At 42.0% G+C, this 26,505-nt stretch overlaps 1 protein-coding gene across 6 annotated transcripts in view; it reads left to right on the top strand.

The window, feature by feature from the left end:
• The window catches only part of RUNX2 (RUNX family transcription factor 2), a 318,305-nt gene that overhangs the window by 92,545 nt on the left and 199,255 nt on the right, over positions 1–26,505 (top strand). For all 6 annotated transcript variants that reach the window (XM_087857061.1, XM_087857058.1, XM_087857060.1 and 3 more), the window contains 2 exons: positions 6,495–6,651; positions 12,744–12,848. In XM_087857061.1, the coding sequence (XP_087713187.1) occupies positions 6,495–6,651; positions 12,744–12,848 (262 nt within the window). The remainder of the gene's footprint in view (positions 1–6,494; positions 6,652–12,743; positions 12,849–26,505) is intronic.

The following is a 26,505-nucleotide window of genomic DNA, read 5'->3' as shown; positions in this document are numbered from 1 at the left end:
TTCTTTGCTATTAATCATCCTTATTGTTAATTACAGAGGAGTTTTACTTTTAACCAGTAAACAAAACCATAGATTATACCTGGCCATATTAAGTTATTTTAATTCGTATTAATCAAAAAATAAATTGAGCTAATTTAAGACTTGATTCGCTGTGTCCTCCCACCCCCATGCCTATATTTAAGAAAATTCAGACAGATTGTGATAGCTGAGATCCACTCAGTATATAAGTTTTGTCTCTGCTGAAAAAGATGTGTAGAGATTTGGAACATCCAGATTTTGACAATATTTTTTATTGTTTTCATCTGAATGTTAGTAAAAACAATCTCTCTTTACCTTTCTTTTGAGATAAAAGCCTGAGATCAGTAGACTTTCTACACCCTTGTAACATAATCAAATACATATGCAATGAAGAAATAATATGAAGAAGTCTCAGTTTTAGAAGTGATGACCACAATTAGGCTATCATATTCAGACCCATGTACAAAGTAAGTTATAGTGTTGTTGGGTAGATAATAGATAGGTAAATATATTTAAAAACACAAACACACCGAACTTAATTGTTGAGAAATCTGGGATTCAAATCAATACAGTATTTATTGAGCCCATATTTTATGTCTGTGACCCTGAACTCAGCACCGTAGAGCATCAGAAGTGAATTTAATATATGGTGTTTTGATGTGTTAATTTAAAATAATGCTTCAAGATGATATTGACAATGTATTAAGACATCCGTAATGTATTCATGTTGTTTTTAGATTATGCAAGAATACTTATAATTTGTTTATACTCAGCATGTAAAAATGCAAAAACAACTAGTATGTTTTAAAATATGCAAAGTTGTTTATTAGTATTATATTTTTAACAAAGTTCTGCAGTTTTGTAATGTTCAGTCCTTCCAGGTGTCAAGGAAATGGAAATAAATATTTTTAACATTTCTTTCAGGTGTATCTCACTGAAAGCTTAAAATAGTTAAGGGATACTATTAGAGGATCCCCATGTCCTTTCTGTCTTAGATAATTCTCATGACAAAGAAAACAAAAAGCATTTTGCAAATTCAGTTCATTAGTTAATGGTCTGGTAGAAATAGGGAGAGAACATGTCAACGTCGCATCCAGTAGCACCCTTATAGTTAGGGGTCTGTCAGCATTTCCACCATGAAGCCTGGTGTTCAGGGTTTATAACTCAGTTGCTTTAAATAGCTTCAAGCTGAAACACTATGCAGAAATTTTAAGTCCAGATGTATATATTTTTTTTTTTAAAGATTTTTTTTATTTATTTATTTGAAAGAGACAGAGACAGCCAGCGAGAGAGGGAACACAAGCAGGGGGAGTGGGAGAGGAAGAAGCAGGCTCATAACGGAGGAGCCTGATATGGGACTCGATCCCAGAACGCTGGGATCACGCCCTGAGCTGAAGGCAGACGCTTAACCGCTGTGCCACCCAGGCGCCCCCCAGATGTATATTTTAAACTAAAAGTGGTGCACGGCTATTGTGCTGTTTTTAGTTAGAGAACACTGGACTATATGTTTACCAGTATCATATGTTTTTCTGGCAATGTTAAAGAAAGAAAACACATTTTTAGATATATGATCTATTACTCATAGTTAATTCTGTATGTTTGATGATACCTTTCAGTATTTGTCATAAGTAGGGTTTCAAAATGATGGAGCAATTTCTATTTGAAAATATTTTTTTCAACATCACTGGCCATTTTCCTCTTCAAAAACAAGTATGCAACTAATAAATATTTGACATTAGTGAGTTGTATTTTCCTAACGTAGGTAATGACCAGGGTTTATGTTTGTGTCTTTTTGAACGTAATTATATCCAAACAAAGGAAAACAGATTATTAAACCTATTAAAACATTATTAAGTCTCCTATGAATTGTTATACAAAATTATGTAATTCACAATAGATTTCAGGTTGTGTGAGGACAGATACACTTTTGTGTTATACCTTTAAATGCAACAAAAATTAAAATAAAAAATTTTAGGGCTGAATATATAAAAGGTAATTGAAACACATAATTTTAGGTGGAAAATAAATATTTAAAAAATTTTAAGAAAAACTTAAATTTGGAAAAAGACATGGTTATGATATCTTTCATTATATTCTCCCATTTGGCATTGCTGTTTGTCTCCTTTCAAAATTCCAGAACATCCATTGTTAGATGATCTAAACCAGCTTGATACATGGCACATAAATTCCTGGCTTGTATTAAAATAATTTCCATCAAATTATTCTTTGACATATATTTTTAAAATTGTAAAATGGTATTTTATATTGCATTTATTTTTTTCTTTCCAATTGAGTTGGATTTAACTAAATTCGGGGATAAATTCTAAAAATTAACTGTAGCATTTGTGAAACTTCTTAATAGTTTATATGACGCTATCTTTAATTACCACAGGAATACAATTTTCCCTTTTTGCAATTGTTCCCTTACATCTTTCTATTCCAAAGAAAGATTTGATCAGTTTATCTTGAAAGAGAATTATATTTCAATTTTGCTGCAAGCACAATGTGCCAAATGATATTGGTCTGTAAGAGTAATTGATTTGGTTAAAATTAGACTTCTGTCCATGGACATGTCAAAGGCAATTTTAATTTCCACACAATAAGACCACAAAAACAATTTTAAGGGTCTGAGCTAATTTGGTAGTGCTGCTCTTTTAGAGTAATTCACAGATTTAGTCATAAGGAGTCCCATACCAAATTTCAGTAGTTTCTAGGGTTAAGATCCTTTTACTTTATTCTGTACAAGCTATGTATCATGTGATTTAAATGCTAGCTCCAGTGAGGTGTGCTAAATAAAGAAACTTCTCTCTCTGCGCTGAAATGTTAGGACACAAAATTACTTCCCTCTTCTCCCTGAAGTTTCTTGAATTGGTAGAGTTTATATTTTAAAAACACCTAGAAATGTAATTGTTAAGGTTTCATCACAAACTATTCTTTGCAGAATGGAACTTTCGTGTTGGGTAGTATGGAAACATCTTTCAATGCGAGCTTACTCCTAACTAGTTAAAAGAACGATTTTTGACTGCTTTCTGCCCCTTAAAATGTTTTCCATTGCTTGGGTTTGGTACAGATGAAATGTGTAAAAAGTTCTTGATTCTTTTGGTTTTCTTTTAGATAAACACAGTTGAGAATCTCCAAGGGAAACTTTTTAGCTTCAGAGATCTTTTTTTTTAGACCCTCTGACATATAATTATACTTCTGATTGATATAAAGTCAAATACAGTACTCCCTCCCTCTTTTCTTTTCCTCAGAAAAACATTAGGCATCTGATCTGGTGGAGTGAACAGTAGAAAAAACCCAGTATATTTAGCCATTAAAATAGAGTTCAGCCATAACAGGAAAAGTTGTCACCACATTCTGTGAGCATTTCATTTTTAGGCCAAGTTCTAAGCCTCCTAGAAGCCTCACACAATTTGTGATTACCTATTTGTTTTGTTATTAAGTGTAATAGTAAAGCATACCAATATTTAACATGGTCATTACTCTGCTGCTTAAGCAAAGAAAAGTGGATTTGTGTATTGCACTCTTAGGGATCTTTTCTTTCATATTTTCCCATATTGAATCAATTTTCCTTTTCTTCTAACTAAAAAAAAGTCCATTATGTTAAAAATATGCAGTAAAATAATAATGTCCCAGAGCTCTTGAAAATCTTTATATTGGGGCAGATTTCTTTATTTTTTTTTTAAATGTAGCCAGACAGAAGTGAAACCCATCAGCAGTCATTCTTTATCTCTCAACAACACCAAAAAACATCTCAAGACATGAACTAAAGAATTACATGTCCAGTTGTACCCTTTCAGGATGCTTGTAAGTTAAAGCCCATGTTTAGCACACAGCGGACTTGGAACCGAAGTTAGGCTCCTCATCTTACAAAAAGTACATCATTGTAATTACACTCTACTTATACAGTATCTTCTACATTACACAGACTTAAAAAAATTATTTCCAATTTACAGTGGAAAACTGTGGTTCCTGGAGATGAAGTTAATTTGTGTGACATCATAGCAGATGTAAAAGAGAGGTGGGAAAAAAGAGGGGCCTCTTGATTTTTGGTACATTCGTTTTCTTCTGAGCAGTACAAACTTCTCTGCCTTCATTAATATGCTTACTGGTTCCATCTTTACTTTGACATCAAAAGCCACACAGCAGGTGCTAAAACACAATATGCTGAGTGTAAAAAAAAAAAAATCAGACTTTCAGATGCATACTGGCCAAACACCGTCAATTATTTCAATGTTTTCAAATGTTCACCTTTTTAGCCTTGTGAATTTGAAAAATTGAAAAGCATATTGTCTCCAGTAGGAGTACCACATGACCTCTATTCAGTAGCCCCTCGAGGCACTAGATCAAGCATGCTGGGAGGAAATCGTGTTCTCCAGGGGTTTGCCCTCGACCTGGGAGACTTCTCAGATTGAATAGAGTCATCAGGAGGAGAGTCGACTAGTCCCTCTTCTCTGGGACAGAAAAAGTTGTCAGAAACCTAGTTTGATGCAAGAGCATGTTGCTGTTACGGAGGGATGCTGACTCAGCCTTTAACTAGTTCTCTCTCTTGGAGTTTTAACTGGTGGCCTCACAGACTATTGGCTGTGGGAGGCGGTGCTCTTTATGGAGCTCTGTCATCAATTTATTTAAAAAGTATTTATCAAACACTTACTATGTGCTAGGTACTGTTTGGGCGCTAAGCGTCTGGTGGTGACCAAGACCAGTGAAGGCCCTTCCCTCATGTAGTTTCGGATCGAATGTAATCTAGTAGTCTCCTAGGAGGGAGTCTTGTAACTTTGGGCTAGTGTAGCAAAAGGAGTAGATAGATCACTCATATATGTACGTGGAAATGAGGATCATTTGAGTACAGCAGGGTGCTGGGGAAGTGGGGTCTACAAGGAAGGCTATAGGGTTTTAAGCTGAAGAACAAAGTGCTGGAGCAGACATGGCATTGAGAAGCAGCCTAAGAGAAAAGCAAGGGCAAACGTGTGTGTGTGTGTGTGTGTGTGTGTGTGTGTGTGTGTGTGTGTACCATGACCAGTTTTTTGTGTGGTCGGTGGTGTGCCTGCCTGGAGCAGAGGGTATGTGGTAGAGGAGGGCTGAGGCGGGGGTCATGAGTGGGGAAAACTCAGCCCTCAAGCATAGTTACAGTGTCTGTTTTATCACACTATAAAAACTTGCTTTAATGAGAGTATGTACAAATTGTATTGGGCGCCTGGAATCAAATGCTTAGATTTGCCTGTGGAAATCTCGACCAAAGAGGGAGCAGCACTAGGCGTAGAAGAAGAAGGATCAGTAGGATATTTGCCAGACAGGCACGTGCACGTGGGCGTTAATATCAGGGAGCGGTGGGCTACTCTAGCTGGAACCATGGCTTAGTCATCACAAGGGCATCTGGAAGCAGAATGAGGAAGAGATGGAAAAAATCTGAATATAGGATGCTGGAAGTTAGTAGAGAAAAAGGATATTATCAAGGGACAGGGTCTTGGTAATGGATCGAGAATAGCGTATCTATGTGACAGGGCAGCCTCTGCACCAGCATTCCCTTCGCAGCCTTCTTGTTAAACAGGCACGCATTTGCAGGTCAGCTGACCTCAGTTAAAAGTGTGATCCCTAGCCTTGGAGCGGTGAAAATATTTGTGGACCTCAGAGACTGATTACCTGGATCCTTACTTTACCTGGATCCTTACTTGACTGAGTTAACTGCTGCAGGTTAGCTGTCGGAAAATTAAGGAGGCAACTGTGTCATTTCAAAATGGCAGATGGGGCATAAAGGTTGGCCAAGGGCATATTTTTTTGTCTCTGCCACTCATTTGTCGGTGACCATTTGCAGCCTGTTATATGCCTTTGTTCTGCACCTAGACTTAAAGCTTCCTGATGGCTTTGTCTGTATCCCACCGCAGAGCAGAGCGGGCATTCAGTAATTACTTGCAGTGTGATTAAAAGCTGACTATGTAGCCCAAAGGAAGGAGATGAAATGTAGTGCTGGATACCACCCCATATTTAAGCTTCCATATCATCAGGAACTCTGAGATTTCACCTCAATGTCTTCTCCCATAGAACGGACCAGACTTTCTTTTTTCAGCCTGTGATCTGGTTGAGACCACACCTCAGGGGCTCTCCAGGCTGCAGACAGGCGGTGCCTTAATACGTACGATGCAATCTGCAGATGGGGCATCAGCCTTCCTTCTGCGGCCTAATTCCTATGGACAACCTAACATGGGGATTTAATAAAAATGTACATGTATTCTGTGAAGAGTCCAGCAACAAATGAAAGCAACTTTTGCCTGCCTTTGAAATGGGTGGACCCTGAAACACTGGTCTGTTTGAAGTGGCATCCTGACCCACATGCAGATGCTTCGTTCCTATCTGCCATGACTGGACTAGAGCACTAAATCCTGATAAGACACATCATTTGCAATGGGAATATATTTTCAAGTTTTTAAGCTTTTCTGATGTGCCATTATTGCTGCTGTGTTTCCTGTTTTATGTAGGTGGTAGCCCTCGGAGAGGTACCAGATGGGACTGTGGTTACTGTCATGGCGGGTAACGATGAAAATTATTCTGCTGAGCTCCGAAATGCCTCTGCTGTTATGAAAAACCAAGTAGCAAGGTTCAACGATTTGAGATTTGTGGGCCGGAGTGGAAGAGGTAGGTCTCTGGTTTTTAATATTGATAGTGGAATAAACACATCAGGATCTCCTGATGAAATGTAGACTAGTCTGTATACAAATCAGCACCTTCTTCCACCGAACAGAATTGCTGAAGGTTTTATTTAAATATGTCCAGATGAAGTTGAGTGTTCTTCTGAGCGCTCAGGCCTTTTTCATTTGTTTTATGATATTGAAAATTCAAACAGTGTTTTCAGAAGAACTAGTCCCTAATTTCACTGGGTGTGAGCACATAAGGTGGAGAGAACAGTTGGAGGCTCAAGCTCTGAATTATGAGGAGCCAAATAACTGAGTAAATTGAGTGGCAACGGGGAAAGAAAAAGGAATGCATTGGATCAATTTCCTGATAATATCAATTTTGCTCTAAGTTGTAGCAAGGACAGCTAGTGTAACACTCTTCACTTAGCACATAGGTTACCTCTGTATGATTTAACTTAACTCTTGTAATAAGAATCTGTTTTAAAAAAATCATGGTTTTTTACAGAAGGCTTCTCATTTGAATCAGTGAATGATGTGTTACCTATGTTAGAATGACTGTATAGAGTGGTCTAGACAGATGAGTGATTAAGACTCTAAATAATTTCCACATTATTTGAGGGTCTCCCACATCTGCATCCATATTCAAATATTGGGAGTCCTTAAAAAGATCATAAAATAGAAAATAATTTCTTTTAGAATTTTCATAGCTGTTTCATAAAGGGGATTAATGTTTTTAAAATAAGAGTCTCTAAGGAAACCGATATTTTGGCTTTTATTTACTTTCCTGTGGAGAGACTTTTAATGGTCCTTCACGAGAAGTATTATGCTCATTTATGCACTTATTGAATCTAATATTTCCATTTTAAGTGTCTCGATAAGAAGAGAGAAAATAGAGCACTTTAGGACGGAGGTGAAATAAATTAGAATGACCTATGGAACGACTTCCACCCAGGTTCGAATTAGGAAATGAGAAGCATCAATTTTTAAACCATGTCCGATAATTGCTCTTTAGTTTGGATCAGATGTCATATTATTACCATTGTAAAAACTTGATAAGGGAAATTCAAGCAAGGCTGTTTCCGATGAGTAGTTTTAGTTTACTTTCTAGGAACAGGGCCAAGAAGCTGTACTTTTTAACTTAAAAAAAAAAATGATGCATGCTAATGAGACACTGTCACTGAAAGGTTGTTTGAAATAAGATGAGGCTCCGAGCCTCTGGTAGACTCAAAACTAAAGGGTTATCTCTGCATCAGATTTAGTTTACTTTCATTAAAAGGAAAAAAGACACATCCTATCTCACTGTTGACTGATTAGGTGTGAACTGTGTGCATTCTTTTTTTTTTTTCTCCTTTTTTTTTTTTCCTCCTTTTTTTTTTTTTCTATTACTGGTGCAGGTCTACAGTACAATTAAAGTTTCCCTTTTTTTTAGTAGGAATCAAGAAACATTTGAACATGATGATTTATTTACCTGCATGCTCTGAATTGCATCTTTCTTCTTATGTAACATTATTTGGTTTTGAATTAGGGTAATGAACTTCAGTATTTAGAAGGCTGGACACAATACCTTACAGAGTCAAGCTGGTGTTACCTTGCTTCTGTATTATATAGATGCTGCATAACTTTTCTCTGATCAATTTGAGTAGAAACTATGGCAAAGTGATAGTGTACTTTGTAAACCCTCAACATATTTATTTAAGAAACTTCAAAGAGAAACAAAGGGTGTGCACTGTTTTACTATATTGGCTTTCTGAGTTTTGGCTGGTTTCCCAAATAGCAATTTTTATATTTAAAAAAAAAAAAAGACAGACTTAACTGCTTGCAGACTTTTCACGCATGGAAGATGAAGAAAGCTTCTTTTGATGAAGTGTAATTATGTCCAAACAGAGCTGACCCCCTCCCCCTATATTTCTTATGATCTTAACTGAAGAAAGTAGGATTTTTCCTTTGAAGCAGCCGGGACTTGGTGGAGGATCTGAAATGCTACAGTCTGCTGCCAGAGGCAGGATGGAGAAATTGGTCCAGACTTGTCTTCGAGACTTAGATTGGGGGCGGGGGGAGCGGGTGGAGAGAGAAAGAAAAATTGATTTATCACTAATAATAGATTTTTGTATCATGACATTAACGTTATATGAAAGGAAACAGTAATATTAAACTGAAATGAAGAGGACAAAAGGACAGAGAACACTGATAAGAGATACCATTCTTTGGAAAAAAAAAAAAAGGGGGCGGTCAGTTTTTCAGTGGCAGGAAACCCTTTAACCTGCCTGGGTACCTGACCTGCTTTCTAAAGAAAAAAAACTCCTTCCAGCTTCCTGTCTGATTTTGACACTTCAACATTTCTCTTAAGTTCTGAAGTCTGGATTATCATGTCGCTAGCATTGTATTTTTTTTTTTTCCTCCAGCTATTTACAATTTTCTATTTTGAGGAGCATGAAAAAATAAAGAATACCAAGTTTCTCAAATGTTAACACTTTTTCTTTTCAGGGGTAGAAAGATAAATTCTCAGAAATTGAAAAACAGTTTTAGATGCATAAAGGAGTCACTTCACTACTTACTTTGTCATTATGGGTTATCTGATGACTTTTGAAAGTGCTTTGAATGAAACGTAGAGCATCTGTGAAACTGGCCTCAAGTTAGGAGTGGCTTACCTTTTTCAGTTTTTTCCCCCCCTTTTTTCTCCTTTGTATTTTAAACAGAAGTATTTGTTTGCTATTTCAACAGACATACTTGGTCCTTGAGTTTTCTTGCTGTGCTTCCTCACTTTTACATCAAGCATGCTGCTTGTATTCTACAAGCAGTTTTAAGCACCTACAGTATACAGAGCATGGGTCCTGTATCGATCTAAGATACAATCCTTGCTCGCAGTCTTACCCTACCGACTGTTCCTGATGGCCTCTCCAGCTAGGTGAGAATCGTCTTTCAATGACAGTTCCTATATTTACCTCAGAGAATTTATGACTCGAGGACATATTTTGGAACTAGTTCCTAGATGAAGCCAAGGATGATATAATTAGTTGTCTAATGAGCGCTCCCTCAGTAGGAGCCTGCATTTTTATCACTTACGGAAAGTAATAAACAATGGAATTTAGAAAAAGTTTTTTTTTTTAATTAAAAAAAAATTTAAGTGAATCATGAGTACTCACAGAAACATTTAACTTAGGAGATGTATTATTATTTATGAGGTGAAAAACCAATTACTTAGTTGGGTGGTAGTTTCTAGAAGTTTCTAGAACATGATGTTCATGTTCCTTCTGAAGGGGCAGTAAGAGGTAAAGCGAACCTCCTTAATTTTTAGGTTAGTCGTCGAAGTACATCTGGATCATCAGGATTTGATTTTAGAAGATTGTAGTCATACTTAAGTACTAGTTTCCTCTCCCCCAAACTTACCTCTTTTAAAAAGAAATTTTTACTGGTTCTGCTTTGAACATTTAGGTGCTTTATACTTACAGGGTCAATTTATACTGGCTTCAGTTCTTACACAGCGAGTGTGAATTGGGGAGAAGCATCGATGACTTTTAGTATCGGAAGGACGATGGGAAGGTCTTAAACGGAAGTATTCTCAGAACCGGGTTAGATAAGTTCGTGAGTCTAAATAACCTGAGTCTCCATAACGCTAGCAGGTATTTAGACTCAGTAGGAAAAGTGAGACATACACAACCTTGCTGTATTAAGATCGTGCCACAGATGACAGCTGCCTCGCAAGAGCCACCCTTGGAGAAGCGCAGTCCTGGCTCACAGACCACGGATCTGACCCAGAGTGGCATTTTGTATGGTTTCATCTCATTTAACTTTCAATCTAGGGGTTCAGCCCATTCACTCCCCCAGATCTCTACATTGTTTTGAGGTCTCAGTCTAGATCCAGTGGCTTCCTATTCAGCTTTCTAATCTGGATTCTCTACCCTTGGAGTTTCCTGTAACTAGTTCAGACTGCCAGCTGCCTTTTTCTCCCAGTTAGCCCTCATGTTTATAATAAATCCTCTGGTTCTTTTTTTTTTTTTTAAAGATTTTATTTATTTGAGAGAGAGAGACAGCCAGCAAGAGAGGGAACACAAGCAGGGGGAGTGGGAGAGGAAGAAGCAGGCTCCCAGCGGAAGAGCCTGACGTGGGACTCGATCCCAGAACTCCAGGATCACGCCCTGAGCCGAAGGCAGACGCTCAACGACTGAGCCACCCAGGCGCCCCATAAATCCTCTGGTTCTAACCAGACAATTGCATTTCTTTAAACCCGTGTAACATTCAGTCTATCATGGATGAAACAGGATCTATCGGTGACGCTTTAAGAATAGATGCTTTCATCATCCTGGCTGAGGTACTACATGAGTGGATTTGTATTGATTATTTCTTGGTCTTAACAGAGCTGATTGGGATACGTGTAAAAATAAATGATCTATTAATTTTTTAAAATGTTCTCTGACAAAGTTGAAAAGAAGAGCACTCATTTTAAGGCCTGGAAGACCCGGGTTCAGACCCTGATTTTTCCTCTTATTAGTTGTGTGGTTGAATTACTAAGCCTCTCTGGGCTTCCGTTTCCTCATTTGTGAACTGCAGGTGATGAATGTAACTGGAGAGGATTAGATGAGATAATGTGTATGAAGGGGCTGGCAGTTAGTCGTTTTCTAATCAATGCTTATCTTTCCCTGTCTGCCCCCCTCCCCCACTCTGTCTTGTCTTTTTTCTTTCTCTTTTCTTTTCTTTTCTTTTCTTTTCTTTCTTTCTTTCCTTCCTTTTTTTTTTTTTTTAAATATTGGCCGTGCAAAAGTATAGCCAAAGAGACTTAAAACTATATACACTGAGTAACAAATGATGTGTGTCTTAAACATATTTTTGGAACTTACATGGTCGGGGTTGAAAAGAAAACCCATTCACTAGATTTGACAGCCAAAGACCTGTTCTACATTAAGCCTGGTGTACAACCTGTTCCATATTAAGCTTTGAAAAGATTGCATTAAACTCTGCATTGCTACATATTGTTTAAGATTTGCTTTTTGATTTAATACCCTCAAGCTTTCGGTAAAGGGAAAAAAAACAGTCTCTGACCGAAAAAACAAAGCAAAACAAAACGAGCTGTTTCAAGGTCTGGTACAGGAGCAGGCCAAGTGCACACTCTGGCCCGAGATTGCCGCGAAGGTTTTATTGAGTCACTGTTTCACGCCCACCTTTTCCTGTCTTGTAACAGTTTGCAGTTTTGACTATCTGACATGACTAACCGTCGCAAATCTAACTGATTAAAACTGTCAGTGAGTCTGTGTAACAGAGTCTGGGATCTTCTGGAGAAAGCAGACGTCCGAGTCCGCTCCCAGACTTCTCCCCCACCTCTTCTTTCCCCCACCTCTATTCATCACCTTGAGCTCAAAACATCAGATGCCTCATTTCAATGAAGTGCACCCTCGGCTGAAAGCACAAATTCATTTAGCCAAGAAGAAGTCCCTGCCAGGGAGTCAGTTCAGGATTTAAGAGCAGGGATGTATGTTAGGGAAGGGGTGAGCGGGGAGGAGAAAAACTTTGTTCCAGTAATGATGAAATCATCATACCACAGGCACATTAAGGCAGGACAGGAGACACCGGCTCCTGTTAAAATGATTCCCATAAGAACCTTCCTCTTTCATCTTCTTATTGTAGTGCAGTTAAGCAAATGAAATGCTAAAGCCATGTGAAGTAAATAACATCATCAACAGTGATTTACTATTGTTCTCTCATGGGGTCATGACCTAATCCTAAATAAAGACTTCTAAACTTGTCTCTGTTTGGATGTGTTCCTGATGTTGGAGAGGACTGGAAGGAAGAGAACGCTCCGCAAGTGGACCAGAGTTTTTGTTTTCATTACCACGGTTGCTACTGAGCAGCGGTGTTGGGGAGTTGAAACCCTCTTGCGTAGCCCCCCAGTGAAGACGCTCTGTACACTCATTGAGTTTAATCACTCCCTAAAGCGGCCATCGGAGGCTTTCTCATGGAGAATAAGGAGCCTCATCTCTTGTCTTTGGTTCAGTACCTCCTCAGAGATGCTCGAGTGCCTTCGGGACGTGTGTGCTGCTCTGTTATCCCCAGTGCTGTCTTTTTATATTCACTGTGGATTTTCCCCTTTTACATCTGCAGGCAAGAGTTTCACCTTGACCATAACTGTCTTCACAAATCCTCCCCAAGTAGCCACCTATCACAGAGCTATTAAAGTTACCGTGGACGGACCCCGGGAACCCAGAAGTAAGTACTTGCCTTCCTATTGGACACGGTAACAGGGTGTGTGGAGACCCTTTGAGGAATGTGTCCCAGAGCCGTTAAAGCTACTTTCACGTGAACGGTTTCCTTGCCACGTTTGCTATCTGCATGGATTCTGACGAGGGACAGTTAGCAGAACTTCCCAGTTAGTAGAAGATCAAATCACACTTGTAGCTTTGCCACAAAATCGCTAAGGCCTCCCTAACTTGGGGGACACGAGTGGATGATTATCGAGGCCTTCTTCTCACCCGCTGTACACAATAGACAGGGCCCAACAGACCCCTGAGAGCTGAGGAGGAAAACAACAGACTGCAGAATCCTGAGCTTAGTCAGAAAGCATTTGTGTGTGTTTCCCATGGTCTAAGAATGTGTTTTAACTTTTTAGCTCGCCCACTCAATTCCCTTTATAAAGAGCACACTGCTTAATTACAAAGAATTTATTTGCAAATGATAACTTGCTTGATTGTTACAACACTGTTGTTTGGTCATGTTCTGGTAATTGTTATAGATAGTTTCTTTTAACAGATAGAGTCAAACCAGGTCTAAATCCGCCTTTGTGTGTTTGTCTGTCCGGACATCCAGCAGGTTGATCGGGCATTCGGTGAAGGGAGTACACAGAATCCGTTTGGGCCAATATGCATTTTTCTCCTAAATCTAAATTGAGACAGGTTTTTTTTCCCCACCCCCACGCCCAAAACCGATTTGATCAGACCTGGTACAGCAGCATTTAACTGCATTTAGGGATTAAAGATTATTTGATATACACGACATGAAAACTTCTGTGCCAGTGGAAACGCATTGAACTCTGCCTTTGATGAGTGAATACATCGGAGTCCCAGCCATTGGGTTTAGAGAGTTTAATTTCGTTTGTGGTGGAGGTACAGCTGGCAGAAACATTTGTTATATAATGATACACCTGCCTGGACGGTGAGAGTGACCTGTCTTCTCTTCCCCTAAAACTGAGACAAAAGGACTGGTCAAGTTTTCTGCTCCCCAAGTAGCATGTCTGTTAGCGGCAGGAACGTAGGTTGCCTTCGGTTCCTCTTGCTGCTGTCTCTTCACCAAGGCTCACTGCTCATCTGAACTAGGGAGGTTTCCTGCCTCAAAAGCCAGTCTTTGAAGTTTTTCTTTTCTCCTCCTTTCATGTGTATGGCTTCTTCTAGGTTCACAACGTTGGGTCAGTGCTATCTCCGTTCAGGTTGAGAATATTCTGTTAGGCAGTTGCCACACACGTGTCTCTGGTCGCCCCGAGTCTCTGGTCATAAGAGCTAGTGGTTGTGCAGTGCAGGTGACTAGAAGAGAGCAGGGATGTCTGTCTGGTTTGGGGCTTTGGCTGACGTTCCTGGACTGCCATGAATCGGGGAAGATGCCTTGTGATGGAAGCCACGTGTTATCTAATTAGCCCTTGAGTTCCTGAAAAGGCAGGGACATTCATTTCAGTCATGTGTAAAGCAGGACAGTAGTCTTTTAACATTTAGCAGTACTAATACTTATCTTTTAAAGATGTTTCCTGCTGATCTCAGCAGCTTTTCTCACTTCTTGGAAAAATCATTAGTGAGTCTGTGTGTGTGTGTGTGTGTGTGTGTGTGTATCTGTGTGTCTCTGTTTGTGTATGTGTCCACACACTCAAGAGTTGATGTTCAAAAGTTGAGGGTTGGGAGAGGAAACAGGGAAGGGTGGGTGGGTGCTGCCCTGTTCTGAAAGGGGTGACAGAAGGGGAGGAAACGGGGTAGCTTTCCAAAAGTCACTTCTCTCTCTGGTGAGAATACTGCTACCTCATTCCCAAGGGGTTGTTGACAGAATTGATTAGTCGATAGGCTTGCTGCCCTGTAAAGGCAGAGAAGTGCCCTGAAAACAAGGAGGGGTCAGGGTAGAGGGGTAGATGGTGTATGTGTGACCTGAGTTCAGGCTCTGGGTGCCAAGGGTGGGAGGGGGAACAGATAGAGATCTTGAGGCAGACCACTGAGTAACATTTTTCATGGACCAAAAATGTGTGTGACAATGCGATATCATTTCTCTGACATCCTGAGGTGGCGTGCCAAACTCAGTATCTGGATACAGGATGGGTACGGTATCAGTAACATCTTAATCCTATAACCTTGAGTCTCTATACTGGATTCTTTCCTTCTGTTCTGCTCTTGACCATCCTGGACATTGAGTGCATAGTACTCTTCCCAGTATTGTTCTTTAAATTTTCACATCCCAGGTGTGAAAAATGCCCAGGATTTTCCATTTTCTTCAACTATAATAGGATTTTGATTGAGTAGTGCATATATAATGTTAAATGGAGAATCCTCCAGAATGTGGGTTGGCAAACTTTTTCTATGAAATGCCAAATAGTAAATAATTTCAGCTTTGTGGGCCATATCTTCCCTGTCCCAAGGACTCAACTCTGGCAATGTAGCTCCAAAGCAGCCTCCGCCAATACATAAATGGATGGTTGTGGCTGTGTTTCAATAAATCTTTATTTACAAACACAGGTGGTGAGTCTGATCTGGCATGCAAGTTGCAGTTTGCCAACCCCTGCTCTAGATTTCAAAGCGGCTTATGTTATTAACCCTTAACAGAGTAGGGCTTTAGAAAAAAGGCTTTCCTGATGGGAGAGAAAAAGACAATGCAATTGTTTTAGCCTTCTTCCCAGCAAAATTATAATTCTTCAAGTAGTGGTTGTCATAGAAATAGTATCCATCTGTTTATTATTGTAATGGTTTGATGGAGTTGAGGATTTTACACCATTGATTCCCGTAAATGGAATTTCACCCCTTCCTCCAGAGATCAGAATATATATTGCAAAGGCTACTTTTGGTAGATTAGCTATTTGGACAAGGACAAGTTCTGGGTTAACTGGTTGGGTCTTGATTCAGCCCGGCATGGTGGCTAAGGGTGTGGGCTTTGGTGTCAGGCTGTCTGGATTGAAACCCAGCTCCACCACTGACTAGTTAGCTGTATGGTGGTAGGCCAGTCACCTGCCTCTCGTTTGCCTCAACTCCCTCATCTGTTAGAGTGAGAATAACAATGGTATCTTCCTCATCAGTTGCCGCAAAGATGTTAAACGATGTCATGTACATAAACCGTGTAACGCAGCGACTGTCATGTAGTGGGTGCTCATTAAGTGTGAGTTGTTACTGCATAAATTCCCTTCAGTGTCAGGAGTTTGCTGTAGAGTTGTGCTCACAGTACCCTTCCAGGAAATAGATACCATCTAGACTCGGCTCCCTCGTGTATTTTTTTTTTTCCCTTGCAGATGGTTTTACTAATTTCTGCTCATTAGCAAATGACACTAATAAGTGTTATAAACTGTGCCTTGAGCAGGTAGTCATGCTGCCTGGGGACAGCTGTGCAGAGGTGATGAGAAACATAATTTGTTTGCAGCGAAGAAAAGTCCGAAAGAGGATGCTCGGGTGCTCGTGCCCCCCTCCGAGGCCCTGCTTATCAGCACATCTGCCAAGACTTGCTTTTCACTCAAAAATCAGAGAGGTTTCATCCTTCTGTGCTCTCTGTCTCTGGCAGCTGAACCGGTGCTGTCACATCACAAACCACTTCTCTTCTTAATATACGCATCTGGCGTTGGCAGTTGGACGAACTTCATAAGAGCACATGATCACTACTCATTACAAGATTAAAAAGTACCCCATGGCATCATTGATGTTTTTTAACTTTGATCTTTTGCAGTTGTGATTCATCTCAGTTATAAAACTTCCCTTTAAAGGAACATAGCCGATGACTTATTAGAACCTTCATCTTAAGTAGCGTAAACATGAAAACGGTGCACATCTTTACAAAATGCCATTTGTTTTCTTTGCCAGCTTATCATTTTAAGACATGACATCATACTTAAGATCCCAAATTTGTAAGTCTGGTGTTTAGGCAAGGCGTTTTGACCTTCCGTTGGCAAGTGAGCTCTGCAGAGCAACTCCCGTCTGTTCGCCAGCAGGAGAAGGCGGTGGGGCAGCCGCAGGAACAGTAATGCGTTTGGATGCCTAACTCTTTCAAACATCAGTTTCTATTAGGATCCTTTGTTCCGTGTCTGCCCTTGGTTCCAACTTGCAGTCCGATTTGAAGAATGTCTACAGGAAGGTGAAAGCTTGGTTAGCAATGTTGGAGTCGTGGTTCTGAGCTAGGGAAGGAGAGGGCTGATGGAAAAGGTCTTATTGGCTGTGCAGAGGATGGAAAAAATAAATCGCCTTACAGCGGCAGGATCCTCTTCATTCTCTTGCTGTTTTTTCAGTTATCGATTGCTAAATAACACACCATCCCAAAACATAATGGCTTCAAACAACAACCAGTTTATTATTCCTCAGGATTTTGGTGGGCTGCCCTGGATGGGGGTCTTTCATGTGGCCGCAGGAAGATGGTGGCTGGTGCTGGAACATCCATGATGGGTGCATTCTTATGTCTGCTGCCTTGGTGGGATGGCCAGAAGGTTGGGCTTGGCTGGAATGATGGGACAGCCTTTCTCCCTCTCCCTGTGGTCCTAGAGCCTTTCCCCCTCCACATGGCCTCTCCATGCGGTCTCTCCAGCACAGTGTGACTTCTTGCATGGCAGGTCAAGGCTCCCAGAGGTGCAAGAATGGGAGCTTTTAGGCCTTCTTAAGGCTTCTTAAGGCTCAAAACTGCCATGGAGTTACTTCCCGCATATACTGTTGGTTAAAGCAAGATACAGTTGCAGCCTAGATCGAAGGGGAGAAACCCATAAAGACATGAGTGATGGGGACAGTGGTTCATTGACTCACCAATACCATCAACTTCCATAAGTGCTTAGATGGCAAATGTCATTGTTGTCACAGGACACAATGATATTTTTGAGGTATCCTCTTCTGAAAGGTCTCTCGACTTTCTAATCTGGAGGACATTTACAGTTCTGCAAAGTTTTCTGTCCAAAGTTTACAGGATGCGTGCAACACTCAAGGAGGGCAGGAAAAACGAGGCCAGGGTTCAGGCTTGGCCACAGGACTGTGATGCCTCATTATCAAGGGAGAAGGTAGTTCAGGTCCTGTCAGCTTCTTACCAGAGTTTTAAGGAGAGAGCTGAGTCTCCATCAGTGCCCTCTAGTTATACTAATTCACAATCACAGAGGCCTTCTTCCCTGCAAAGATACATTCAAGAACCCAAACATCAAAATCACAAGGGCTTCACCCTACTTTCCCACCCACCCCAATTTCTTTAAAAAAAAAAAAAATGTTCTGCAAGGTGACTCCAAGTTTTAATTATAGGAGCTTCCTTCCGAATGCAGGTATTTGGTAATTATCAGATGAATTACGGGTGCTTGGTATTAGCAGGTCAAGTCAAGGTACGCCGGATCAATACTCGTACAAGAGAACATCTGATGCTTGAACATAAAGAGGCTATTAGCCTTGCCTGGCAACATGGCAAGTCTGTAGCAGAAGAGTTTTATGAAGCCTCAAATGGACAAGCCTGGAAGTTTCATAGTTTATGTCACCCAGCTTTGGAAGTTCTCACTTGCCAGCACACCTGTGAACCTGATCACCTAACACACGAGTGGGCGCCCAAGAGTTTTTGTGTGTTGTGCCCTAGGGAAGTAAATCATAGCTTCTCTTTAAGGAGAGACCAAAGCTGTCATCTGTGTACCTAACTGCTGGGACACTGCTGTTCACTGTTGGCCAGCTAGCTACCTGTCCTGACCCAGTGGGAGAAGGAAGAAGCTTGGCCTCTTCTTTCCTGTTGACCGATCTCCTTTCTTGCAACACTGCCCTGCTTGGCTGCATTTTTTAATAAAAAAAATTTATTTATTTATTTATTTGAGAGATAGGGAGAGAGAGAGAGAGGAGCACACAGAAACACATGCATGCATGAGTGGGGGGAGGGGCAGAGGGAAAGGGAGAGAATCCCAAGCCAACTGTGCGCTGAGCGTGGAGGCTGACTCGGGGCTTGATTGCACGACCCTGAGATCTTGACCTGAGCCAAAATCAAGAGTCAGATGCTTAACTGACTGAGCCACCCAGGCGCCCCCCAGCTTGGCTGCATTTTGCCTTGAGTGGGGGCTGGCACTTAGGGGAGGAAGAGGCTGTCTGGAAGTGCAAGGTAATGTTTGTGTTCCTGGGACTGCCTCAGCACCCTGGCTCGCTCAGCTTGTCAGGCTGAGGTCCTCAGCCAGACTGGTTTCTTTTTCTGCTTGCACGTTCTCACCTGGCATCACAGATTTATAATTCTTCGGAGATGGCTTTAGGATTCCATGTTCTTAAGGCACCTCCAGCTGCAGAAATTTTACCTTATGAACTTAAGGTAACAGACTTAAACAAAGCAGGGTGGTCTGGGCACGGCATCATCTCATTTTCCCCTAATTCTGTTCCACCTCGGCCTGTTTGCTAGCCCTGTGAAGGGTGGAAAGAATGGAGGGTTTGGCCTTTTCTCTTCCTCTTCCCAGCTGATGTCAGTGGCAGCTCGCCTTTATCCACTGCTACTCGTCATCCCAGTTGGGTGAAAGAATAGGCTTTTTTAAAATGATGGTTGGCCCATGCCCCCTGCTTATTTATAGATGCTGGTTGCTTCTGTAGAGCTTGGCCACACATGAAAGGCAGGGAAAATGCAAAATGTGTTGGATGGAGGGCTAGCAGAAGAATTTTTTTCAGGTCATTGGACACCTCTGGACCCCGTCCTTGCGTTCATCATCTTTCTGTCTGTGCAGATAATTTGAGAAAATCTTGATAGGCCTTGTACCATACTCCTGAGGCCACAGGCCTGAATTTTAGCCCTTAGTGCAAAGCATTAGTAGAAAAGCTGGTTACTTCTTGCCTTGCAGCCTTTCCCTGGTTCTTCATTGTCTCTGAAGTGCCCAAGGAATGGAAATTATGGGTAAATGCCATGTTTTGATATTTACAAGTCAGCGAATACAAGCCGTGGTTCAAGTGGCATTAATATTAATCATTCAGTCACTAGTATATAAAACACTGTGGAAAATCTTTGACTGAAGGGAACAAGATCAGGTAAAAAAAAAAAAAAACCCCAAAACTGTTCCCTTTTTCCTCTTTCTTGAAGAAGGATGGGGCAAGGGGGACAGTCAGAAGCGCTGGTAGGGGTCATGTCTGGTGGTTGGTGGAATGTGCTCTTGAGAAGAGCAGTTTTAAATCTCTTTCAGTACTTTTTTTTGTTGACTGACTGTCAGGAGCTGGGAAGATGGCCAAGAAGGAAATGACACATCGAGAGGCATTTCGTGTTGTGCAACATTCTGTGGGACTGATGCAAGGCTATATGGCCTGTTTACACATTCCTCCGCTCGCAGGCTGCATGGTAGTAATTGAGCTCAGCAGCACATGGCATGCTGCAGCAAGGAGCCATGGCCTTCATATCCTTTCACGGCAAATTATCACAGCCGTTCAAACGTGCGCATGTCCCCCGTCTGCACTTCTCCCCGGCTTCCCAGCTCTGTCGGCGCTTTCTCATTGCACTGGACTCGTGTGAACAAGGAGCTGTGGCTCTCACAGTAAGAGCATGTCTTCCGCACACACATGTTCCCGTTGATACATTGACTTCTAACTAAATATAGCCTGGCGGGTTTTCAAGCGATGTGTGTCCTCAGAGCACACCTATACTCGGTCCGATGTGTCCGCAGTTTGTACAAGTCAGAAATCATTCATCCTTCAAACGGCGTTAGGGACGGGAGAGAGAGAGAGAAAAGAATTTTGGGGGGGGGTTATATTGAATAATTTATTATTAATTTATAGAAAAAATGTTTCCTTCCCAAGGAAGAAAATTCCTGATAGATCACTGAACTACCTTACTCCTATTTTGTTTGTACTATAACATTTCAAGGAGGACTGGACCAGAGGAGAATAGTACATTCAAAGATAACAGAGGAAAAAGATTGTGTGGTTGCTCTTTTGATTTATCCTTGTCCCTACCTCGCATATTTGGAGGACGCACGGATGATGCCCATGAAATCATATCTGTAGTCCTCACGTGAGGTCTCGAAAGTTTTACTCTAGGCAGGTATGGAAAACAATTGCTCAGGGTTTTCAGGTAACTTTGTGAAATTGAGAGGGCATAAAAGCCACGTAGGTCTAAATTAATTTGAGGTCCTATGCAACAGTTCAAGTAGGAGACTGTATTTGGGGTGTGGTACTTTAGTGACAAAGGAAGGGCTCCCTGTTCCTCTCCCTGTGTCTCTGCTGCTGTGCCCTGGTGGCTAAAATCTATCTGCTAATAGACAAGAGCACGTAATCAAATTTAGGGCTAAGGCTTAAATCCAAACAGGTCCAGAAACGGTAACTCAGACTTAAACTCCTATCAAGTCAGCAGAAGTGATCTGGACTCCTGTTTTGGGAGATAAAGGGAGAATGGTTAATGAAGTCTTGGGCACCAGAAAGGAAACAGTGCCTCAAGGGTGCAAGCAGGGTCTCTGCCAGCCTTGCAGGCGGCCATTGCCAACTTGAACCCTTGCAAACTTGCTGCAGGTCAGCACTCGCCGTGTGGACTCCTGATGCTTCTCAGGTCTGGCCTACTCTTAGCAAGTGCAGGATTCAATCATTTCAAGGTGTGCATTTTTGGTTTTTATATGTCCATATTTCCTCCTTTTGCAAGTATTTCCCTTTTACCGAATATTTCTTATTCAGTCTTGTTCTAGACATGTGCTGGCTTTCCTCCTCTACTGACATGGTTAAATGGTAACATTTAATTTCTGTCTTTCTTTTAGTAGTTATCCTCACTGTTTTAACCCGTACATTTGTCTTAATAAAATTAATCATGATCTCTGTCTGCCTCTTGGATAACATAAGAACTTCAGTGTACTTCAAACTGCCATCACTTCCTCTCTTCTCCTTGGCCGTCTGATATTTTTTACCCTCGTTTTATCCTCCCCAGATTAGTTGTTATAAGTGTTTAAACTATACATTTATCAGTTTATGCACTCACCATTCCTTCCTGCACCTCAGTTCTTCCTTCTGGATTCAGTTACCTTTTTCATGTTACAGATCCCTTCGTAGTTCCTTCATGAGAACCTGTTAGTGGTAAACTCAGTTTTTGTTCCTGAAAATAGCAGCGGTTGTGTAGATTGGCTGCTGTGAGATGCAGGGCACCCTGCTGAAAGTCTGACTGCTGTTAGTGCCCTCCCTTATCCATGGTGGATACGTTCCGAGACCCCCAATTTGATGCCCGAAACCATGGATAGTACTGAACCCTATAGATACTGTTTTTTTTTTTTTGATGTTTTTTCCTGTATGTATATACCTAGGATAAAGTTTAATTTATAAATTAGGTACACTGAGAGATTAACAACAATTAATGATAAATTAAACAATTATAACAGTATGCCCTAATAAGAGTTACATGAATGTGGTCCCAACCTCTCTCTCTTTCTCACACTATTTACTCTTCCATACTCACCTGTCTTCTCGTGATGATGTGAGTGGATAACATGCCCACGTGGTGAAGTGAAGTGAGGGAATGACGTAGGCGTGGTGACTTAGCATTAGGCTGCTATCTTGACCTTCTGAGGATCATCTGCTTCTGGACCGTGGTTGACCATGGTGACTGAAACTGCACAAAGTGAAACTGTGGATAAGGGGGACTGCTGTACTAGTGTTGCTTTGTGCTAAGGCTTTCAGGCCGTTATTACCAGGCTTGTTCGAATAGGATTTAAGGGACTAGAATACAGTATAGTAAGATTTTCATGGAAGATGGATGAAGGGAAATGGATCTAAGTGCCTTTCACCACGGGCAGCCTGAAGAGTCCCAGGCCAATGGTGGAGAGGAGGTGGGAGAGAATGTTCCAGCAGAGGGGGAGAAGTTGAAGAAGAGGCATATAGGGAGAGGAAATTAAATCCCTTACTTCACCGTTTTGGCTTGGGCAGGGCCTCAGTTGCTCTGGAACTCTCAACCCAAATTTATGTTAAAGAACTCTGCCGTTATATCGGATCCTCAGAGGTTATTTGGCTGTTGTTGCTCATTGCAAAACCAGAACAGCATTTTTTAGATGTTGTTGTCCACACATTTCCTGTCATTTTAGGAGAGTACAGGTCTTCAGACCAAAAGAGGCTTCTTTCGTACGGTAAATGAATCACTGAATGAGGCAGAGGGAGGAAAGTTGACGTGTGGCTGGACGAGCATGGTTTAAGGGAGCCGGGAGACCATAATCCGGGGTCGAACTTCTGTAGGCGCAGTGGGTAGGGTGACCCCAGTGTTCTCTCCGTGCACCTCCTACTGGCGTTGTGCAGGAAGTGGCTGGAGGGGAAGATGTCCGCTCACACCACAGCAGGCTGGTACCTTCTGCCTTGCCATTAGCCCTCAGACTGCATATGCACCTTTTATGACGCGCATCTTCTTACTCTTTACCTTCTTGGCGCTGATTTTCATGAGCTACAACTTGGGTAAATGCTAGCATGTGTTTTGGCTGGGCAGTAATCAGGATGATTTAACCGGGGCTCTGTGCCCCTTTAGGTTTGGCCCTGGAAAATATTAGTAGAAAAACACGGGCCCTTCAAGGAGATGAGGAAGGTATCCAAACATAGGCTGTTGTACTTACCGGAAGTGAGGAGAAACATGGATGTGTAACAAAGGGGGGGGGGCGACTGTGAAGTCAAGTGTACTAATTCTAGAACTCTGGTTTCTGTTTCACCCTCTCACCGTTCACGTTCACGCTACCCTGCAAAAACAAGTCACAACCTTTTCCATACCATGACGGCTATTTCAGAGTAGCTTAATGGGGAGTCGATCTGTACGGGCAGTTTATATTTAAGATGTGGCTTCGGTTATGGTTAAAAGAAGCGGAGGACCTGGAAATGCCTTTGGTGAGGCCTCAGGGCCACGTTAGTGACCCTCGGCAAATCACTCAACTCCTGTCCGGTTCAGTTTCTTCGTCCTGCAAGTAGAAATAGGCGTGCAGACGACTTCAGAGTAGCTGGGAGTAACTCCTGAGGAATGATCATAAAGTGCTTGGCTCACATGAAGGGCAACTTAAATACCAAATAGTAATTATGTAGCGCCTTTCTGTCAAGGAGCTCCAAACACTGAGACGTTACCTCACTTGATTCTCTTTACACCCCTTTGAGGGAGGTAGTGTACATTTTATGGGTGGGTAAGCTGAGGCACGGCCATTTGAAAACTCACTTGCTCCACGACACTCTGCAAGTCAGCAGATGATTTGTGGAGGTGGGCGAGGAGCCCAGGTCTCGTCCTGCTCAGTTATTCTCGACTAAGACTCCCTGATGCTTTGTCATGAAAGTTGTGGAAGCTCATGGTGTCAGGCCCAGAGTTGATATTAGGAAGTCGTGTCACTTGAGAAGAAAACCTGGTGACGTAGTTGCGTTGCTCTATGGTAAGTCAGTCGCAAGGTAGAAGGCCTCACGCACAGAAGGCATATATGTAGGTGTGTGTACGTGTGTTTGTGGAATGAATTGAATTCACTCAGAGGGAAGTTTAACTGAGCTGAAAACACTGAATTTTGTGAGAGGAAAATAAGTTCTGAGTAGAACTTATTAACCCTCAGTAGAATCTCACTTCAAATCCCAGTGAAATAGAGTTAGCACTCGAACAAAAAGTTAACTTTAAGATTTGATTGATTGATTGATTGATTGGGAGAGAAAGAGAAGGGAGGAGAGGAACAGAGGGAGAGGGACAAGCAGACTCCAGGAGCCTCATGCAGGGCTCAATGCCATGACCCTGAGATCACGACCTGAGCTGAAACCGAGAGTCCAACGTCTAACCGACAGAGCCACCCAGGCGCCCCCAAAGAGTTCACTTTAAAAAAGTTGCATGAGGGGCGCCTGCGTGGCTCCATCGGTTAGGCCTGGGACTCTTGGTTTCAGCTCAGGTTGTGATCACATGGGTCGTGGGGTTGAGCCCTGCCTGGGGCTTTGGGCTCAGCGGGGAGTCTGCCCAAGGATTCTCTCCCTCTGCCCCTCCCCAGACGTGTGCTGGCATGTGCATGGGCTCTTTCTCTCAAATAAATAAATAAGAAAATCTTTTTAAAAAGTTGCATGAGAAGAAAATGGAGGCAAGTAGGAGGTAGAAAGAGCAGAAAGTAAAAATTAGTTGAAAGAAGAGAATAAAACGTGTCCATAATCACATCTCCAAAGGTTGCCCCCGCTAGTGATCTGGTACTAATCGCCTGAATGTTTTTCCGTCGTAACACTGGTCCTTTCGTGGAGGTCACAGCAGTGAGGAAATAGCATCAGGACAATGATGGAATGCTGTTAAGTGGCATGCCCTTGTCGAGGCTGAACAGAGAGAGAATAACTGGAAACGAGATCCATTGCTTGAAGGAGCAGGAGTGAGACAATGGGACGGACAGCAGTTTCTAGTTAAGGTCTTGGAAGAAGCAACGGCTGTCTCTGTGACGGGGTGGGCTGGCCTCTCCTGACCAAGACTGGATGGGTCCGAGGAGGAGGACCCCTACCCCTTCCTCCCACTACCCATCCCACCACTAAAAACACTTGCCCCTTTTATAATAGCTAACAGAGCCCCTTTTTAATGATAATTAGAGATACGCTTTAAAATGTAAATATCTCTGGCAGTGGGGGCAGGTATTCATGCAAAAATTATTTTTGAGCGGGTCCTGTTAGCCAGGTGCCAGGCTCACGAAGCAAAGCAGATAATCCCCGCCTTTGAGGAGCCTGCATTCTGAGGGGAAGATGGACGAGAAACAAGTAAACGAACATTTATGTATAATTGCATCTAATTGTAAATTGTGCTCAGTGCTGTAAAAGGAATAAATAAAGATGCAGCAATAAAGAATAATGGGGCAGCAGGGGACGGATAAGAACCTAGTCTGGAGTGTGCAGGGAAGGCCTTTCTGAGGAGATAACATTAGAGCTGAGACCTGGAGGGTGAGAAGGAGCCGGCTCTGGGAAGGGCGGGGAAGACGCTTCACATTGGTAAAGGGCACATCACATATCCAGCCCCGAACATGATCGGTGTCAGAATCTGCTGGCTAATTTTGATAGAAGAGAGAGCACCAGAAGAATGCCTGCGTAGCTGGGAAAAGGTTTGCAAAAAGAGGTGACACACGTCAGAGTTGCTTGTTTTATAATTCTACCCATGGCCTCTGTAGCATAATTTGAGGAGCACAGGAGGACTTTCCGTGCCCACCCCCACAGGCCCTGAACCTCTCTCATGTGATTCTCGCCCAGGTGCCCGAGATTCCTCTTTGAGTTAAGGCTTTGAGGACAGGACCTTCAGAGATGTTATCTGCAATGGAGAACACATTGGAAGACATTTTTGGTTAATAACTTGGTTTACATAAGTGGATCAGATCAGATGAGCTAGATACTCATTTTATAATAGGATCATTTAGGGAGAGTACGTTGAGAAAGACCTGGAAGAGCTCTGTCTGGTGAGGAAGACTGAGTGGGAGTCGGTGGAGGGGAACGGCTCCTCTGCGGCCGGCACCCGGTAAGAACACTGGGTCCCGAAGAACATGTTTTTCTGCTACGAGGAGCCCTGGGAGCAGGTTTGTACCCAAAATAACCCAAACAAAGCAGTAGGTTACCCATTCAAGTAGAGTCTTTGGGCTTTTATGGACAGCGAGAAGCAATTCCAAAGGTGAGCTGGGTTTCAAAACATGAGAGCAACATGGAGAACTTCAGAATGTTTAGCGCAGAGCATTGATGATGATTAAAGGATTGTAAAATTGAACCTATAAGGATAAGTTGAAAGACGTGGGATTATTTAGCTTCAAGAAGAGGAGACT

The sequence above is a fragment of the Ursus americanus genome, chromosome 29 (assembly GCF_024610735.1).
Source record: "Ursus americanus isolate L20-20 chromosome 29, mUrsAme1.1.p, whole genome shotgun sequence".
Taxonomy (NCBI): Eukaryota; Metazoa; Chordata; class Mammalia; order Carnivora; family Ursidae; genus Ursus; species Ursus americanus.
The sequence above is the reverse complement of the archived record's forward strand: the minus strand, read 5'-3'. Positions and strand labels throughout refer to the sequence as shown.